The sequence below is a fragment of the Abrus precatorius genome, unplaced genomic scaffold (assembly GCF_003935025.1).
Source record: "Abrus precatorius isolate BTA unplaced genomic scaffold, Abrus_2018 Scaffold7, whole genome shotgun sequence".
In the NCBI taxonomy this organism is placed as follows: domain Eukaryota; kingdom Viridiplantae; phylum Streptophyta; class Magnoliopsida; order Fabales; family Fabaceae; genus Abrus; species Abrus precatorius.
Window position 1 is genome coordinate 27,196,930 of NW_020874417.1, and position 19,533 is coordinate 27,216,462.

Sequence of the window (19,533 nt, forward strand, 5' to 3'; positions counted from 1 at the left end):
TTTGTTGCTATAATTTGATACAGAATTTTAATTGTAATTATAATTCGTAATTGTAATTTTAAATTCGTTATAATTGAAATTAATTTAAAATTATAATTCTTATATTAAAGTTGCGCAAAAAGTTATAATGTACAATTATAAATTTAAATATCTCTTCGCTGTATGGAAATAAATATGAAATTGAAACTTGATATTAGAATTGAGCTTAGAAATTATAACTATTGAAAATACTATTTTTAGAATTGGAATCGCAAAGCACAGTTTAATGAAATTATAACATAACTAGAATTAATACCTCTTAATCTGGAACTTTTACTTTTTAAATCAAAATTTTAGTGCAATTATTTTCTTTAATCTCATTGTTTCTGTAATTACTGTCCATATCATCGACCGTTGTTACTGTTGTATCATCGACCATCGTCATCATAACTACTGTGATTATCTCTTTCTCTCTCTCTCTCTCTTTTGCAGTTTTACTACCAATTTTGTTAATCATATTACATATTTTTTTTTATAAATACAGAGTTAAAATGCATATTTATAAGTGTATATTTGTTTCTTTAATTTAATTTATTTTAAAGAAATATTTTTTTAGATAAACAACTATTTCTAAAAAATATTAGCGATTCAACTATTTTTTTTTATCAAAGCAAAAATTTATAACTTCAGAAAAAATTACTTGGAGATTTGTTTATGATATAGTAAAGCGTGTAATATCATTAACTCATTGTGTGAGATAAATAAACAGGCTTAAATGTACGAGAATGGGGTTTAACTTCAGATAACAATGCTCTGTGAAGATAGAAACTATCTTGATAAATTTGCTCATTGAAATGTTCATCAAACGGTAATATTTGTTTTACCATTGAACGTCATCAATTTGGTCTTGATGGTTTAAAATTACTCTAGTGTAAAAATTATCATTTCAAGATAAAATTATTGCAATAAATTTTTGAAAACTAAATTTAAATCTTAAAAAATTTTTTGATAGAGAAAATGGAACTTTATTTTACGAAAATTCTTGGGCATACTTGTTATTCAAACCTACCCAAAAGTGAATTAGATGTGAAATTTGATAGAACGAATCCAATAAAAGCCAAATTCCAATTTTCACTATTAAAATTAAAACATCAATAAATTCAGAAAAAAAATGTCAAACTTTTCCCCGTATAACAGATATCCCGAATTTCAAATTTCAACCTATTCCATCCCGATATCACTAACAATTTGCTACCCCAAAACCGTTAATATTTCATCTTCTAACTTATCTTTGCTTTTAGATTAATTTTTTAAATGAAGCAGCTTCCAGGATTTGACATTACTTTTTGAAGTTGTGCATAAAATAAAGATCACCGACTGGGGCTGCGTGTGGCGTGTGGGTTGGCATGACATGTTTGATAAATGTTAAGTGCAAACCCACTTTGTCCAAATGGAATCTCAGTGGTAACCCGTCATCATATGCCCCAAAAGTCTTGTGCCACCGTAATCACAGGTTAATTTGCTGTCCACACTCGCAAACTGTTTCAAACACTTTTTAGGTTGGAACACCCCACCACCTTCTTCCCTACGACCAACACTGCTCCACTGTCACACACGCACACGACAAAATTCAAAGCACACTCACTGAGATCTCATCTCCCTCTTCCTTTTCTTCGTCTTATTACTTATTTGCATCTCCATATAGTCTTTTTTTTTTTCAAAAAAATTGAAAAGAAAGTTGGGATTTTGATTTCCCTTTCTCACACACAATTGGATTTTGATCTGAACCCAGTAAGTTTTTTTTATTTAATTCTACTTTTTGTGTTTGTTTGGCATTTTTTTGAGGGGGTTGTGATGGATCTTGAATGTTTGGCAACATGGGTATGCTTGATTTGGTTGTTTTAGTGCCCGGGGTGATGGTTGTTGCCACTGATGTATTGAATGCACCTCAGATTATTTTGTGATTCGTTGTTATTAATGAGTGTTGCTCGTTTCAATGCTGATGATATTTTTGAATTGGACCAGATCTGCAAGTTCAGTTTAATTGCGTGGTTAATGTTTGTCGTTAATGTTATTCTCGTTTTCGATTTAAATTCGTTGAGGTTTCTTGAATCATACATTTGCCATAGGGATCGTTTACCTGACACCTTAGATCGTGTTTCTTTTGATGGGGGTGTTCGGATTTATCATTTTCACTGTTTTGCTGTCACTTTGCTTGATAGCTAGCATAATTGTCATCGTTGCTTTTTTCTCTTTTATTTATTCTCACTGGGACGTTGAGTCCAAAGAATTTGATTGAAAACTTGGACTGAATCTTGAAGATTTTGTTGTAACTTATTGTTGAACTAAATTGTAATAGCTTCAGTCACACTCTAGGATTGTACATCAATTAAATTAGGCAGTATGTTATCAATCTATAAATTAGGCAGTGTGTCAAACAAGAGTTTGACATACAGTACTAGGACTAGGGATTGCCTTGGCCGGGGTGTACTAGGTCAATTGATTGATGCTATCCTTATTTTTGTTTCTGAATATCCCCAGCGCTGTGATAAAGCTTTTTTTGCTGGTTGGTTGCCATGGTTACATCTCTCATTGAGCATTGTCCCACCTGGGAATAAAAAAGTTTGAATTTGGTTTCTATATTTGGGTCTGTTTTCCTTTAAGCACTATCATTCAAAAGTCAAAACAACAAAGTAATGAACTTCTATATCTCTTTTGCTGACTGTTCTTCCCTTGCTTGCTTGCAGATTAATCATTAAGTCAGAGTATTGTGAATCATTGCTTCTAATTTTGTGAATTTAACACTGAATGTCTGGTGAATCAAGATCTTTTTAGTCTGCAATTGACCAGTGAAAGTTGCAATTTGGATTTGTATTATTTTCAACTAATAAATGTCGAGGGGGAGATCTGATGGATCACAAAAGAAGCGTTTAGTTGCTTCCATTTGTGTTGTGGCAATTTTTCTTGGTTTTCTGTATGTGTATGGTGGATCCATCTTTGGTTCTCAGAATGGTAGTTCATCTGCTCTCGAATATGGCAGCAGATCATTGAAAAGACTTGGCTCATCATATTTGGGTGCAGAGGATGATACTGATGGGAAGCAAGCTGAATCTTTATCAAGTTTCAGGCAGGGATATGGGGAGGATGATATTGTTCCAAAGAGTTTCCCTGTATGTTGCTTTCTCTCTTTCTCCATGCAACATTCTTATCATTGCCCTAATCTTTCATTTTTTGCTTTTTCTATTTCTATTTAATCAGTCTTTGTATTAATAGTGACAATGAACTCTCTTTTATACTGTTTGATTTGAATTCAGTTTGTCAAACCCATAAATTCAAGTGTAAGCGTTTAGTGAATTTCTAATAAAATAATACACGTGAGTTATGTAAGATACTTAAAATGTATTGTAAATGGAAAAATAAAAGTTGAAGAAAACTGATTCCACATTCCCATCCATGGGAATATCCAAATCAAGCAACAAGAGTCTTGTTTGCATAATGAAAATAAAATTCTGAGTTTCATAGATAAATAAATGGACACAAACAAGTTCATGGACATCATCCAAAATGTCTATGCTTTTGGCTCATGAGCAATCTCATGGTATTTACAATGTTTATGCTTTTGAAGGTTTGTGATGATCGTCATATGGAGTTGATTCCCTGCTTGGATAGACACCTTATCTATCAAATGAGGATGAAACTGGACCTGTCTGTGATGGAGCACTACGAGAGACACTGTCCTCCTGCAGAAAGGCGGTACAATTGCTTGATTCCTCCACCATCAGGATACAAGGTGAAGATTTGCCAATAGTAGATGTGATCTTCAACATATCCTCTGATGCATATGTACTATTTTAGTCCAGCATTTATTGTTTCTCTGATGGTGCAGATCCCTATTAAGTGGCCACAGAGCAGAGATGAAGTGTGGAAAGCAAATATCCCACATACTCACCTTGCTCATGAGAAGTCTGACCAAAATTGGATGGTTGTAAAAGGTGAAAAGATAGTGTTTCCTGGTGGCGGGACTCATTTTCACTATGGAGCTGGCAAGTACATTGCATCAATTGCAAATGTAAGTCTGGGTCTGACTTTACCAGTGGTACCTATATGAAAGATGAAGTCATATATGTTTTGTTTTTGGATTGGGAGTTCTATGGGATTTTGTGTGTTTTTATACAAATATCTTTGTGTATTTCTGTTGCTAATGGTGAGAATTTTTTTTGCAGTTGTCCATTTCATTTGATTGCCTAGAAGTTTAAGAAAATCTCTATTTTTTTAATAAATTCATGAAACATTTGAGTTATTAAGTGTAATTGGTTAATTTAAAGTGATATTATTTTAGATAAATACACCTTTTATTTTATGTTCATTTTACTTATTTCATTCCTATTCTTTCATTTTATTAGTATTTTATTTTTTGAACATTTTTTTTGCATGTATATGTAGTGTGTCTTTGCATCTAGTTTTAGTAATATGGGATTGTTTACTGCAGTGGATTTTGTAAACAATTCATGTCTCCAGCTTAAGCTTCTAGAGAACTCAATCCTTTCAAGTGAACATATGTTCGACTGTTCTTTGTAATTCTACATTAAAATTTTATCACAAGATAAAAGTGAGCCTATACATTGCACTTGATTCAAGACCAAAAGGCTATTGGGGGGGTGGTTGGGTGGGTGGGTTATTAGAGAGATAAAACCATTCATGTGTCCACTTAATAGCTTAAGCTTTTAGAAACATTGATACTTGAATGACACAATACACCCATATTCTTTAATTCAGTTATCATGCTTTTCAATATCATTATTGTTTGACAGTTCTGGTTGTTTGATATATTTCTATTTATCTAGATTTGCTGGCATTTCATAGATAAATCATTTTATTAACATACCAGTTTGTGTTGTCAGATGCTTAACTTTTCAAACAATAATCTAAACAATGAAGGAAGGTTGCGAACAGTGCTTGATGTTGGCTGTGGGGTTGCAAGTTTTGGAGCATATCTTCTTTCATCAGATATCATTGCAATGTCCTTGGCACCAAATGATGTGCATCAAAATCAAATCCAATTTGCCCTAGAAAGAGGAATTCCTGCATATCTTGGTGTCTTGGGAACTAAGAGACTCCCTTACCCAAGCAGATCTTTTGAACTTGCTCATTGTTCTCGTTGTCGAATTGATTGGCTTCAAAGAGATGGAATACTACTACTTGAACTAGATCGCTTGTTAAGGCCAGGAGGTTATTTTGCATACTCATCCCCAGAAGCATATGCTCAGGATGAAGAGGATCTAAGGATATGGAGAGAAATGAGTGACCTTGTGGGGCGTATGTGTTGGAAAATAGCTGCAAAAAGGAACCAAACTGTCATCTGGCAAAAACCTTTGACAAATGACTGCTATATGGAAAGAGAGCCTGGTACTCGTCCTCCTCTTTGCCAATCTGATGATGACCCAGATGCAGTTTGGGGAGTAAATATGGAAGCTTGCATAACACCTTACAGTGATCGTGAGTACTCTTTTCTCAGTATGCTATTTGGTGATTTTTTGCATTCCATGGCTTCAAGCAAATTCTTTTATAACTATCAATTCATAGCTGCATCTTTAGTAGCATGCATTTTTTTTTTCCCTTTCTGGTGCATCTGTCATCATCTATTTATTCTATGGTTTCTACAGATCATTCTGGCAATAATAATTCTCTTCCTTTAGTTGCAATGGATTGTTTGATTTCCTCCAAGTAAACAAATTCAATGATATGGGGCTTGTTTGGGCTTTTAGCTTAAGAAAACTGCTTTTAAACAGGAAGTGATGGTGTTTTAATTTCCTTTCTTTATATGAAAAATAGGATAAGTTATTTTTATATATATACATCTGCATTTTATGCATCATGGGTGCAATTGCATCTCCCATTAACCAATCCTTAAATGACCTGCTATGCTATGAGCTCATGAGCTGCTGTTGTGAGTACACCTAACTAAAATCCTTAATATATATCAATCTAAAATATATTCATAATGTTCCATCTTACTGGATGGATGCAAGGTGAGCCTTTCTGCCTTGTGAGTGGGTAGTCACAAGTTCTAGTTGTAGAAACAGCCTCTCCTCTCCCAAGGGTAAGGTTGGATACAGTACATCTTACCTTCTCCAGCTCCTATGGTGGTGGGAACCTCATGCTGCCCTTTTTGCTGTCTTGATGTAGAAGATATGTATTTGCTTTAAGTGCATGCAGCCTGTATCCCAACTCCTAACCTGATAAAATCCAGCTTTAATTTTTTTATTTTATTGTTTAATTATCATAGAAGAGAATATTTTGAAGAGCTGTGGTATGAAACTTAACTACTGGAACTTTTCTTAATTTTATCAGGTGACAACAGAGCCAAGGGTAGTGGATTAGCTCCGTGGCCTGCAAGATTGACTAGTCCTCCTCCTAGATTAGCTGACTTTGGCTATTCAAATGAAATGTTTGAAAAGGACACGGTAATTGTAAATCATAATTGGTTGTGTTGTTTGTTAGTGACTTTATTATTATTTTTTTCCTGTGAGCATAAATTTTTGTAAAATAACAATATACTTTTAGATAAACCAACTGTTGGCTTAAATTTTGTCATGTGGTGCAGGACCTATGGCAAAAGAGAGTTGAAAAGTACTGGAATCTCTTGGGTTCCAAAGTCACATCAAACACATTGAGGAATATTATGGATATGAAAGCAAACATGGGTTCTTTCGCAGCTTCTCTTAGAGACAAGGATGCTTGGGTGATGAATGTTGTAACTAAGGATGGGCTAAACACACTTAAGCTTATATATGACAGAGGCCTCATTGGCACTACTCATGACTGGTATTAAAGCTACATTACTTGAATTATAAACCCAATGCTTCTTTGATAACTTTCCATGCATTTGAGGCATTTCATTTTTATGAATTTGGTTTCTGATCTCGCATGATTTTGACTTCTGATCTCTAGATTCATTTTTCAATTAGGCTTTCATTTTTCCTACAATATTATGGTTCTTCTTGTATATATTTATTCCTAACAAAGACTTCACAGAATTTATCTTAATGATAATTTTATCAAATAGAGAATGAAGTTCTTGAGAACTGTTGTTTATTCTAGATTCAGTTATTTTTTTGTAGTTCCTCCATGGATGATGAAAATAAGATTATTGAGTTATGATGCGATGCATCTTAAACAGGTGTGAAGCATTTTCAACATACCCCCGGACTTATGATTTACTTCATGCATGGACTGTCTTCTCTGACCTAGAAAAGAAAGATTGCAGTCCAGAGGATCTATTAATTGAGATGGATCGCATGCTTAGGCCTACTGGTTTTGTGATCATCAGGGATAAACAACCTGTGATTGATTTTGTTAAGAAGTACCTTAGTGCTTTGCACTGGGAAGCAGTTGCAACTGCAGATTCCAGTTCTGACTCTGTCCAGGATGGTGATGAAGCTGTTCTTATCATCCAGAAGAAAATGTGGCTCACTAGTGAAAGCTTCAGGGATACAGAATAGGACAACCATTATATTTTCATTTTCTTATATATTATTATCTGTAGCTACAAGGGATCAAAGCAGGTCCCAAGTGGTGAAGCAGTAAACAACTTCATTTTGTAGCATTACGTAATGTTCTCTTTTCATTTGTTTTCCTTTTGATTCTCATTTCTGGGGTAATGATTCATGTGATTAAGGCATAGGCATCACGCTTTTATAGGCTATTCAAAATTTTGCCTGCATTGGGGGATTACTGGATTATGTAAGCTACTTAAATCAAGACTTAGTAGACTTGATAAAATAGATTACCACTTGTCACTTATAAGTTATGTAATATATATACACAAGCCTCTTCTGCTCATGATTTCATTTCGGCTTGCCCAATCACTGAACAGCCAGAAGCCAAGAAATATCTATATAATATTTCCTCGACATAACTAATGCATGATTATACAGTTATGGTTTTGGAAATGGATCTTGTTAAATTCTTACATAATATTATGAATGTTTGTATAAAGAAATAAATATAATATTACATGTAAACATTCATTCCTGTCATACATCACATGATAATTATTTTGACAAGAGTCTTAATCTGACCCTACTCGAAGTAGTCCTTAATACTATTTTTGTGGTCAAAGACCGTTCCTTGTTTGGAGAATAAGAGTATGGTCAGTTTCCTTTAATGGGAGGCCTAGAGGAAATATGATCTAAAGCAAACCAATGAAGCCGCAAGACCCAGTTTACCCAAAAGCGAAAAAACGTTATACGCATTAGAGTATGAGATGGCATGGAAGCAGTGAAACAAATACTGCACCCATTTTTTTCTTTTGGGGGTGGGGTATACTATAGTGGACATATTGTATCTCTCCTTCGCTACTATCAAATATATGTCCAAAAATAAAATTTCTATATTATTAACTTATTTATAAATATATAAACTATATTAGGTGACATTTTATAATTCTGCACCTTATCCAGTAAATTAATATATTAATTGCCTTGATAATCTAGAGTGATAATTAAATAAAAATAAAAACTAGATAAATATATTTAAGTGACAAAACTAAGAACAGTAATCATTATATTATAATGTTTGTATTTTATTAAGTAACTAATTCCTATGATCGTGCTAATTAAGATGCAAATTGAGATAAGTTGAAATATTGAAAAATTTAAATAAAAATTTTAAAATAAGAGAATTTGAGAAATAGTATCTTTTAAAAACGATATGAATCAAAATTATCGAATTGAAATAATTTTGTTTTCTAATCAAATAATTTTTTCAATCATCTCATATCTTTGTTTGTATGAATTAATCGAAATCAAATCCTTTTTAAGCATGTTGACAACAATAACAAAAAAAGTAATTATATAGTAGTAACTACTTATAAAAGTAATACTAACTAATTGTAATTTCATTTATTAGTCTTTTCATTTTTTTCCCCCTTATTTGATATTGGCACAATTTTATTATGTGAGATTAATTTTAATTGAAATATCAAAGAATGATACTAACTACTGAATCAAATGAAGTGTGGAGAAAAGATAAAAAAATCTCTGTCAAATTAATATGTAATAATTAAAATAATAGATATTAAAAATGAATACATTGCTTTAAAAATTAAGAGTTTTGTCGTTAATAATTACATCTAATGCTAAATTAAAATATAATTTAAGAAAAAATCTATAATACTTTTTATAATTGAGAGAATTTAGTATCCTCTTTTATATATAAAATAATTGTTACCAATGTAAGTGGATAGTTAAATTAATCATTTAATTAAAAAAATGTTAATATTTTGTAATCTTTAAAATATAAGATGAATCATAATCGTTAGTCTAAAAAAATAAAGAATATTTTTTTAACGTATATCAATATCGACATTTTAATTTAAACATTTATAAAAATTAAAAAAAAATCATATGGCGAATTTGTAAAATTAATCTAATTAAAAAAATCTGAATTGGCTGTGTATATATAAATTTTGATAGCTAGAAATAAAGAGTGTGAGATTTTATTAGGAAAAAAATAGCAAAAAGGAGAGATAATGAAGTGGTTTCCAATTTGTTAATAGAAAATAATATTATAAAGTGCTTTCCAACTTTAAACATTTAAAAATAAAAATAAAAAGTAAAAAAAAGGAGTAAACGAGGGAATGAATGGGGCATGGAAATGATGATCGCAAAGTGGTCCTCTCTCTTTCTCTCTCTCTCTCCGCCTTCTTTCTTCACACCGATAATCTCGGCTCTTTCATTTCTCTCTCTACACTTTCTTTGTCTATCACACTCACTCCTTCCACTCCCACATGCCACAACCTTCTGATTCCTCTCAAAATTTGAGGTTTTTCTCTTCTAACACACCCTTTTGCTTTATCAACGCAAATTCCATGTTGGTTTGCTTGTACTAGTGTTGCTTGATTCGTTTTGATTTTGATTTCGATGAAGGATATCTTCAATTTGAATTTTTGTCTTTTGGGTTTGTGTTTGGTTGGTTAGGAGATATGAGAAGTGAAGTGAAAGTCAAATTTTTTCGTTGGTGATGGTGATGGGGTCACTGTGGTTGTTCATTGCTCAAGATTGTAATTTGACCTTGTTTCTGTTTACCCATTTAAGGGATTTGACTTGTACTGTGTGCAATTGAGTGTGCTTGATCAGCGTGTGGGGATCGCTGTTTGGACTGAAGATTGGTACTGAAGCTTTGAATTCCATGGTTTCGTTGTTGTTTTAGGCTTTTTGGGAAATCTAAAAGCTTACTTTTGGTTCAATTTTGCGATTAAACTGTTTTGAACTAAACAGAGAATGATTAGTTTATTTCCAGTAGTTTTCAAACATTGCAAATTTGATCAACATTTTTTACGCCTAAATTTGCTGCTAAACAGGATCTTAGATGATTTGCATTTTGTGAACTTTATGGCAGATTGTTCCACTTTTGCAATGTCTAGGTTTAATTACATTCTTAGTACCGCATTTACTCAGTTGCTCTGATAATTTATCTAGACTTTAGATTATTTATCATCACCTTTTCCCCCCTTTGTGTTCTTTGTGTTGTATTTTTTTTATTCTAACACCAGATGATCTCTTAAATTTCTTTTAGTTTATTTGCATTGTCAGTATCCACTTGTTTACTTCCAATTTAATAATTCTAGAGTATTTTTATGATCAGCTAAGATAATATGGCTGACAGCGTAAATTTGTTGATTGATTGCCTTTTTTTTTTTTTTTTTGTATTTGGCAGAATTAAGAGTTAGTGTGCCTTGGATTCGTTTGGTGAACTATGGGTTCTTGATTTTCAGTGCTGGAAAAATGAGGTTCTTGGTTGAGAAAACTTCTAATCTTTAGTGGCTGGTGAAATAGAACATATAACACACCAGGCTTAAGATCTTAAAAAAATGGATAGGTGCTGGTTTAATAAGTTCAAGCCAAAGGACAAAACACAGTCTTCAAAAAACAAGGAAACTACTGGCTTTGCAAAAGAAGGGTCAAAACCCCCAACAAATGAAGAAGCACCTTCAAACGTGACTAAACAGAAGGTTGCAGCTGCAAAGCAGTACATAGAAAATCATTATAAGAAACAGATGAAGGACCTGCAGGAGAGAAAAGAACGGTACATTTACTTTAACTTATATTTTGGTCATTATGATAGTGCAATCTAAAGTTACTGATGAGTTTTGTACCATGTCCAGTATTTGTTTGAAAATACTTATAGTCATCTGATTTCTTTAATGTCCTTGCTTTTTGTTGTCCTAGCCACATAAGGTGTCAACTAATATTCTTTGATATTGGAAAATATTGTATGATATTCTTGACATATTGACCTATATTGTCTCTGATGTGCTGTTATAGATTATGTGCAATTAACTTTTGCAGGTTGAAATTGTTGTAAGTATTTATTAAGACTAAACACATTATTCTTGCAGACGTAATATGCTAGAAAAAAAGTTGGCTGATGCTGAAGTCTCTGAGGAAGAGCAGAACAACTTGCTTAAGTACTTTGAGAAAAAGGAGAGGGAATACATGCGCCTTCAGAGACATAAGATGGGGGCTGATGATTTTGAGCCCCTGACTATGATAGGAAAGGGTGCATTTGGGGAGGTATAGTCTACCTTTATTTTCATTAAAGTAAAACTATTTTTTTTATATATCCCATATGTTACTTTGTCCTTACTCATATTTATCTTAATATTGCAGACTCAATTCTTGGTGATACTGAATACTGATAGCATTACTATTTTCCTCAAATAAATAAAAGGGATTGAATGATATGTATGTGTGAGGAGGGGAGATGTTGATCAAAACCAAATATCTAAATTCAACTATTTTCTTTTCATTGGCATTCACATCATTCTGGGATTTTTTTTGTCTTGGTTGTTAATGAGTATGGGAGTTCAAAGTTTTTCTAATTTTATTAAGAGTATTGGCAACTACTTTAGCTGTTGGAGTCTGATACGTATTCTACAAATTATAATGCTTGTGGTGGAGAACTGTAGATTCAAGACATAGGTTAGGGTCTGCCACCTATGGAGAAGTAGCACCTCAAAATTGTTTGTGGCAGTGAATGTTTACATTTGAAAATTGGCAGCAATAGTGGAGGTTTACAGTTCAGAATCACTAATTTTACTGTCTGGGTTAACTTGGTATTTGATTTTTGTTGCTAGTTAAGCTGTGAATTATAATAGCAAATTTATGAATGATTCCACTTGTAAAGAAACCTTGGGTCCTTGGCTTGTTTCTTAGCTGTTTCTGTCATAGACTATCTATTTCCATCACTGGGGCTTTATCAGGTCTGATTGGAGACTAGTATATTGATTGTGAAAACTCTTTGTCTGCTAGTAATGATTTTTCTTATTCTCTAGCTGCAATACTCAGGTTTCTAGTAGCATTTGTAAGTGTAACTATAATACTTTTGAACTCATACAAAAATTGTCAGATTATTTGACTTTTGTAATTTTTTTCTTTTGTATAGGTTAGAGTCTGCCGGGAGAAGGCAACTGGTCATGTATATGCTATGAAGAAGCTTAAGAAATCAGAGATGCTTCGCAGAGGCCAAGTAATGAAATCATCAGCACTTCATCTCATTGTTAAAATGAATATTGTCTTATTATACTCACTGGTTACTTTTTATCCTTGTTTAGGTCGAACATGTAAAAGCTGAGAGGAACCTACTTGCAGAAGTTGACAGCAATTGCATTGTAAAGCTTTATTATTCCTTTCAGGATGAAGAGTATTTATATCTCATAATGGAGTATCTACCTGGTGGGGATATGATGACATTGCTCATGCGGAAGGATATACTGACAGAGGATGAGGCTAGGTTCTATGTTGGGGAGACTGTCCTAGCTATAGAGTCAATTCATAAACATAATTATATTCATAGGTTAGCTCAAGCTGCGAATAATAATGTTACATTGTGGAAAATCTTATTGTACTAGTCATACAGTGGAATTGTTTCTTGCACATAAAAAAAGATATGATATTCTGACTTGGATATGCATTCCAGAGATATCAAGCCTGACAACTTGCTGCTAGATAGAAATGGTCACATGAAATTATCAGACTTTGGATTATGTAAACCACTAGACTGCAGTAATCTTCAGGAAAAGGACTTCTCTATTGGAAGCAACAGAAGTGGAGGCCTTCAGAGTGATGGACGCCCTGTGGCTCCTAAAAGAAGCCAACAGGAGCAGCTGCAGCATTGGCAGAAAAATAGGCGAATGCTTGTAAGTTGTTCAATATACATAAACAGCCTGACTGCCTTATTCCTTATGAACTTTCAGGTTAACAGTTAGATTTATTTCTTGGCCTATTAACTGACAAACTAAACTATGCATATTATGTATTGTTAAGTGTTAGATTACTTGTTCTTAATAGATATTCTTATTGTGTTGTGTATTTACATTCGATGACCACTTTTTCTGACTTCTGCTTTGTCTAGGTTGTTTACTTTTTTTTAATTTTAATTTTTTCAATGATCACATGATGACTCAAGATTTAAGGAATTTGAAGCTTTTCTCTCTTTGCAATACTGCAGGCCTATTCTACAGTTGGAACACCTGACTATATTGCCCCTGAAGTTCTTCTCAAGAAAGGATATGGCATGGAATGTGATTGGTATTATCTAATGCCTTTGTCAAATTTTCCTATCCAAAAATACATTGAAGTTCTCTTGGTTTTTATATACTTCATCTCTTTCAGTATATTCTGATCAGATTGTGTTAATACTTCCAGGTGGTCTCTGGGAGCGATAATGTATGAGATGCTAGTTGGGTATCCACCCTTTTATTCAGATGAACCAATGTTGACTTGCAGAAAGGTAATGTCTGGATCAACTGATGATAAACTAGAATGGATATTGTATGGATTGAGATTAAATGCAAGTAGGACTTTGAGTTCATTGAACTCTGGCTGTGTTTAGGGAAAGCTTATATTGCTAAATTACATGTGAATGCTAGGTAGAAATTACCAAGATTCTTTATGACCTTATCATTGGTATTTTGCCTGCTTTGTGTGAAAAAAAAAGTGGTGTTTGCCCAATTTACTGTTGTTGAGAATTGCATCTTTTTGCTCACAGGATTTAACTCCTCTAAAGGGATGTGTTAAGTGAGCGAGTGTAGGTTAACCACCATTGGTTTAAAGTTAGTTATGTTTATAAAATAGTTTAATTCAAATCAATGGTGGATAAAGCTTCACTTTCTCACTTTGCACATTCCCTCATTTTAGAGGAGCAAAATCGTTACTCAATATATATTTGGCCTATTCTTCTTTTGACCATCATTGATATTTTGTAGTAATAGACAGCATGTCTTAGTTATTAATACTTACTGTATATCTTTTTTATTTATCTTCAACAATTATGAGCATATTGTATCTCGTACCTTCAAATTTGCAGATAGTAAATTGGAGAACTCATTTAAAATTTCCAGAAGAAGCTAAACTATCTGCAGAGGCAAAGGATCTTATTTGTAGACTCCTATGTAATGTGGACCAGAGGCTTGGAACCAAAGGGGCTGATGAAATAAAGGTGATGTGCGGTGTTCTTTTCTGAATTCTATGACATTCTTTGGGTTACAGTTACATATTAACAACATAGCTGGCTGGTCTATTATTTCCAGGCCCACCGATGGTTCAAAGGTATTGAATGGGAAAAATTGTACCAAATGAAAGCTGCTTTTATTCCTGAGGTCAATGATGAATTAGATACTCAAAATTTTGAGAAGTTTGAAGAGGTATATTATGTATGTTTATTTTAAAGGATATAGAAGAGGTTTTTCTGATGTTTCTAATGAGTATCATGCTGCTTGATATTGATTTACTGATGATCTATAGGTGGACAACCAAACTCAACCTTCCTCAAAATCAGGTCCATGGAGAAAGGTTAGTTCTTGTTATTGAAATTTTGTATGTTGTTGGTGTGCTATAGGAAGCTGCTGCAGTCGTGCCATTGTTAATTTAATTGGCATGATTTTTCCTATGTGGGCTCTTCAGTAGCCCATTTCTTCTTCTTTGAACCTTAAGTGATACATCGGGAGATTATTGGGGTTCTGTATGAAAGGCGTAATATGCTGTCATATGCACCTGTGTTTCTTTTTTCTTTTTTCCAGTTTTATGTTATCTATCTAGTATTTGTTTATTGCTCATCTACATTGGTTTCTGCATTTTATGAAACAATAAATATCTTGGACATAGAACATGCCATGTAATAAGAAAGGCCTTTGAATGGTTTGACTACCTTTCATTAGGTTAATTTGTTAGTTGTCTTTGGATCACTTTTGTTGATATGCTTGTAGCATGCTATTTATCGAACCCTAAACGTTGGTAGATGAATTGATTTACTTTAGATGAGACTAGAATATTACCCAGGTTTAGTAACATTAACTCTGAATACAAATACCTCTTCATTGGAATTTCTGAATCATCAGTGTTGATGAGGAACATGTACTTGTTTAAGTCTGGGTTTGTAATTTGATGTGTTATTTTCTGCAGATGCTGTCATCTAAAGATGTTAACTTTGTTGGTTACACATATAAGAACTTCGAAATTGTGAATGATGAGCAACTACCTGGAATTGGTTTGTACAATTTCATTATTGTATTTATTTCTTGCTGTTGTTTTGTTAAAACCATTTCTTCTCATTTTCATCATTTTCATTTTATAATAAGAAAATTCCTCTTTAATATATTGCATCCAATACTCTTAGATTCTTTTTCATCAGTAACATTTGTGAATCTTTGAAGGCGCTATGCTCTATCAATTTTGTTTCACTTCAACATTGTCAAATTGAGCTTCATATGTGTGGCAGAACATGTAATTTTTATTGCTAGGTGATGGAATACCTTTCTGAGTAGTGTACTGTGATAAACTTACACACACACTCTTCAACTGTAACTTATCTTAAATGTTCCAGATTGTGCACATACAGTACATAGTTTGTGCAAGTATATTTTACTTTCTATTAATTCACTGATAGGAACAAGGTATCTTATTAAGAAGAATTGGGGATGAATCCCAATTACAAAACACTCACTGCAGAACTTTGACGATCTGCATGTCCCAATGCCATAAATGCCCCAATTTCCTCTCACAAATCACCTTATCTTCCTCTCTAATCTCCCCTCTTATTTATAGGCAACAGGCCTTCTTCAAACTAACTCACTAATGTAAAAACTAATGGGTAACTTATTTTAACTAACTACTAATGAGTCTTCAACTAGCATGTCATAACTAATTACAAATAAGAGTTACCGCACATTAACCTACTGGTGTCTACTTTCTTAAGTTTTATCAACAGTTTTCAGCTTATTTAAACCCATTTTATGAAGGCCTTTAATGCAACATGTCTTCGGGAAAAAAAATTGGTGCAGCTTACTAAAGAAAGAAAAGTATGTGTGTTATTGCTACCCCTTTCAAATACCTTTATTACTTCCTTCCATTTACTGCAGTTGTGCAGTTCTTCTATTGCATTTGATGCTTATGAAGTATATATTGTATTCAGACCCCCCCCCCCCCCCAATTTATTGTTCTTTTCCTAATTGATCCATTATTGCATTGATCTTCACAAATAATTTGGATATGTGCTACCTTAACAGCTGAATTGAAGAAGAAGAGCACAAGAACTAAGCGACCATCTATTAAGAGCCTATTTGGTAAGCATATGCTTAATGTTTTGTGCCTTTTACCCACTACTTTATCAGTATCTTGATTGTTGATTTGCTTAAAGATCCTAGTGGTTCAGTTCACCTTTAAGTCAGGGTGTGATTGTTCACCTTTATCAGTATCTTGATTGTTGATTTGCTTAAAGATCCTAGTGGTTCAGTTCACCTTTAAGTCAGGCTTTGATACCAATGGCTCCTTCGTAGAACTATACATCCTTCTACATGGGATAACAGGGTAGCTTCTCATATCTCTAAAATTTTAGAAGATTAAATCTCTTTTATCTGGAGACAATTTAAAAATTAATGATAATAAAACATCACAAAAAAAGACTTGCGTTAACTCAAGTAATAGATCAGCGATCCTGGGAAAACATCAACAATATATGTTATACTACTGGCTTAAGGTAACTCTCATTGAATCATGGATCAAAGATAAAAAGAACTATGTAGAACTATTGGAATTGGAAATTCATGTTGCTTTGTACGATAAATCTATATCATTATTGATGTTTAACACTTAACTTCAGAGCAAAAAGCAAAGATATCTTGATTCTAGGGTTACATATAGAGAAACAACAGCTACTTAACATTGAAACACAAAAGGTAGAAAATTTTAACCGTCTTGTCATTAATAAGTGGGCTAATTATGTGCTACAGATGATGAATCGGCTACGGCTGCCAATCAACCTGTCCATGGGAGCTTCTTAAAACTCTTACCTACCCAACCTGAAGTTCCTGAGAAAAGTGAATCACAATGATCCAATCCAATAATATTTTACCAGATTTTTAGATGGCCATTGAGACAACCAAATGCCGGGTTGAATACTGATTGTTTTAGTCTTTCCCACATTCTTTTGTTAGTTTGGTGTGGATAGTTATGGGAGCGAAGGCTCTTAAACTTTGTGGTATTGGATAGATGGGTTTTGGGTTTACTGGGATATTTGTCTATGTAGAAAAATCTTTGAAGGTATATATTCTTTACATTTTTGTTTGGTGGTGTATTCTTTTGTTCACCATTTATCAAGCTGCAATGTGTTAAGTATCCAAGTTATTCTTGTAATCAAATTACTGCTGATGTGCTCACAAGGATGTGCTATTCTCACATTCTTTTACTATCATGTAGAGGTTCATTAGCTTGTAAGGTAACGTTTTCTTTCTTATCTAAATCCAACAAGTAATATTTACAAATCACACTTATCCTCACTTTCTTTTCTTTATTTGATGCCACGTTTTATTTTTGCGTTTTTCTCATTTCTTCATGATAAAATATGTATTACTACAAATTGTTAAGAAATGGAGATATGAAACAAAAGCCTGAAGTTCAGCCTATTAGTAATGCTTGTGTATGAAATTATTAACAAGCTCGTAAATAGATAGGAAGAGCGTGAATTGTTAGAATGAGGATTCGTGGGCAAATAAATAAAGGAAATGGAAACGTTGTACGGTAATATAGCTTGGAATTCTTACACTTCAAGTATCAGTTCCTTGTATTTCTGTGCTGCTGTATATTACTAAAGAAGTATTTAACATTGAATTGCAAGAAAAATAAACCATTTGCAATCTGTTGAACGAATCTCTGCCTGAAGTCTATTGAGGATGAGATATCAATTATCAATTGTTCAAATAATCAGATTTAAAACTAACTTGAACACTTTTAAAAGGAGTATTTTAGTCATGTCATTAATGACATGCCTGCAATAATATAATATTAACACTGTTATTAGTCACGAGCTTACGAGAAAAAGTAGAATGACAAATGACATTGATACAGTTATTTCACACTAACCACATAAATCTTCAAAAATGGGACTGAAAAATATTAGCTTGCTCCTTTTTTTTGTACAGATTTTTTCAATGACATATACATGTATTAATAAATATACATCAAGAACACTCTATTTAAATTATTTATTGTCACGTTAGATGTGCTGTATACTTTGAAATACAGAAGTTTCAAGACGTATACATGAATGTGCCTAATGTTAAAGATCACATAACCAAACATATAATTAGACATCGACTTACTGATAGATATGTCAATTCAATAATAAGAATACACAATACTAATAGAATTTTTTAAGTTAACACTTTAACATGTTTAGTTACACTAATGTGAGCTAAGTTTTGTATTAATAATCTATCTCAATCAGTATTTCTTTTTATTTGCTCTGTTTAACTCCATACGTTAAGCGAATAATACCTTGTAACAACTTGCTAATTCACGAGAGCATGTTAAAATATTAACAAACAATTATGTGTTGAACATTTCTACCATGTTAACAAATTATATAATTTTTTTATGCATTTATGTAGACTAAATTATGATTGAATTTGAACTAAATAATTTTATATAACTATTTGATGATTCATCGACTTACTTCTTGTTAACTAGAGTGATATAAATATCAATAAATTATTCAATGATTTTTGCTAATATATAATATTTTTTTGTTTAAAAACTTTAAATGATGAATTTTCATCTTTAATTAATTATTTATTTGGATTTTTACCGTAACCGAGTTATGGTAGAATAGTTTTTTATTTTATTTTTTAATAAACTATCATTCTAATAGAATTGTAACTCGATTTTGAAAACAAAACAAACATGCATTGAGAAAGGGATGTAACAACTTAATAGAAACACGAAAAGTGATAGCTCCACAACTATTGAGTTTAGAAAACAACCTATCCCTTAATTAGCCGTTTGCCCGTTTGTTACAATAGAATAGCGATTTGCGCATAGCCATTAAGATACACATGTCATAAGAAGGTGGTAAAATTAAAGTAGAATTATATATAAAATGGGATGAAATTATTATAATTTATAATAATGTAATAACAAATTACAAAACAAATCAATATAACAATAAGTATGACATTAAATCAAAACTTAACACGACCAATATATGAAAAAGACCCAG

The 19,533-nt window shown here is 32.6% G+C and overlaps 2 protein-coding genes across 7 annotated transcripts in view; both read left to right on the forward strand.

Annotated features, from left to right (window-relative positions):
• The window catches only part of LOC113870983 (probable methyltransferase PMT3), a 28,614-nt gene extending 20,687 nt beyond the window's left edge, over positions 1-7,927 (forward strand). The window contains exons 1-8 of one of the 4 annotated variants that reach the window (XM_027507609.1): positions 1,345-1,770; positions 2,727-3,149; positions 3,605-3,769; positions 3,866-4,048; positions 4,881-5,475; positions 6,331-6,443; positions 6,584-6,804; positions 7,160-7,926. In XM_027507609.1, the coding sequence (XP_027363410.1) occupies positions 2,871-3,149; positions 3,605-3,769; positions 3,866-4,048; positions 4,881-5,475; positions 6,331-6,443; positions 6,584-6,804; positions 7,160-7,481 (1,878 nt within the window). In that variant the 5' untranslated portion in view covers positions 1,345-1,770; positions 2,727-2,870 and the 3' untranslated portion in view covers positions 7,482-7,926. Of the gene's footprint in view, positions 1-1,344; positions 1,771-2,726; positions 3,150-3,604; positions 3,770-3,865; positions 4,049-4,880; positions 5,476-6,330; positions 6,444-6,583; positions 6,805-7,159 lie in introns of those variants that run through there. The other 3 variants (XM_027507610.1, XM_027507611.1, XM_027507608.1) reach the window with 3 other exon arrangements.
• Positions 7,928-9,602: 1,675 nt separating this feature from the next.
• LOC113873792 (serine/threonine-protein kinase tricorner-like) lies at positions 9,603-17,801 on the forward strand. Of its 3 annotated transcripts, XM_027512106.1 has the most exons (15): positions 9,603-9,804; positions 9,960-10,150; positions 10,699-11,067; positions 11,381-11,555; positions 12,427-12,510; positions 12,596-12,837; positions 12,961-13,180; positions 13,492-13,571; positions 13,689-13,773; positions 14,350-14,481; positions 14,573-14,686; positions 14,787-14,834; positions 15,444-15,528; positions 16,547-16,603; positions 17,270-17,685. In XM_027512106.1, exons 3-15 carry the CDS (start codon positions 10,853-10,855, stop codon positions 17,368-17,370), a joined length of 1,638 nt encoding a protein of 545 aa, XP_027367907.1. In that variant the 5' UTR covers positions 9,603-9,804; positions 9,960-10,150; positions 10,699-10,852; the 3' UTR covers positions 17,371-17,685. The 3 variants fall into 3 exon arrangements, with proteins under 3 accessions (XP_027367907.1, XP_027367906.1, XP_027367908.1); XM_027512105.1 differs by lacking the exon at positions 9,960-10,150 and having other exon boundaries at positions 17,270-17,801; XM_027512107.1 differs by lacking the exons at positions 9,960-10,150; positions 15,444-15,528 and having other exon boundaries at positions 17,270-17,352.
• The last annotated feature ends 1,732 nt before the right edge of the window (positions 17,802-19,533 follow it).

Coding starts and splice junctions, on each gene's coding strand:
- LOC113873792 (XM_027512105.1), top strand. CDS start 10,853: ATGGATAGGTGCTGGTTTAATAAGTTCAAGCCAAAGGACAAAACACAG. Junction 14,482..14,572: donor AAGGGGCTGATGAAATAAAG/GTGATGTGCGGT, acceptor TATTATTTCCAG/GCCCACCGATGGTTCAAAGG. Junction 14,835..15,443: donor AATCAGGTCCATGGAGAAAG/GTTAGTTCTTGT, acceptor TATTTTCTGCAG/ATGCTGTCATCTAAAGATGT.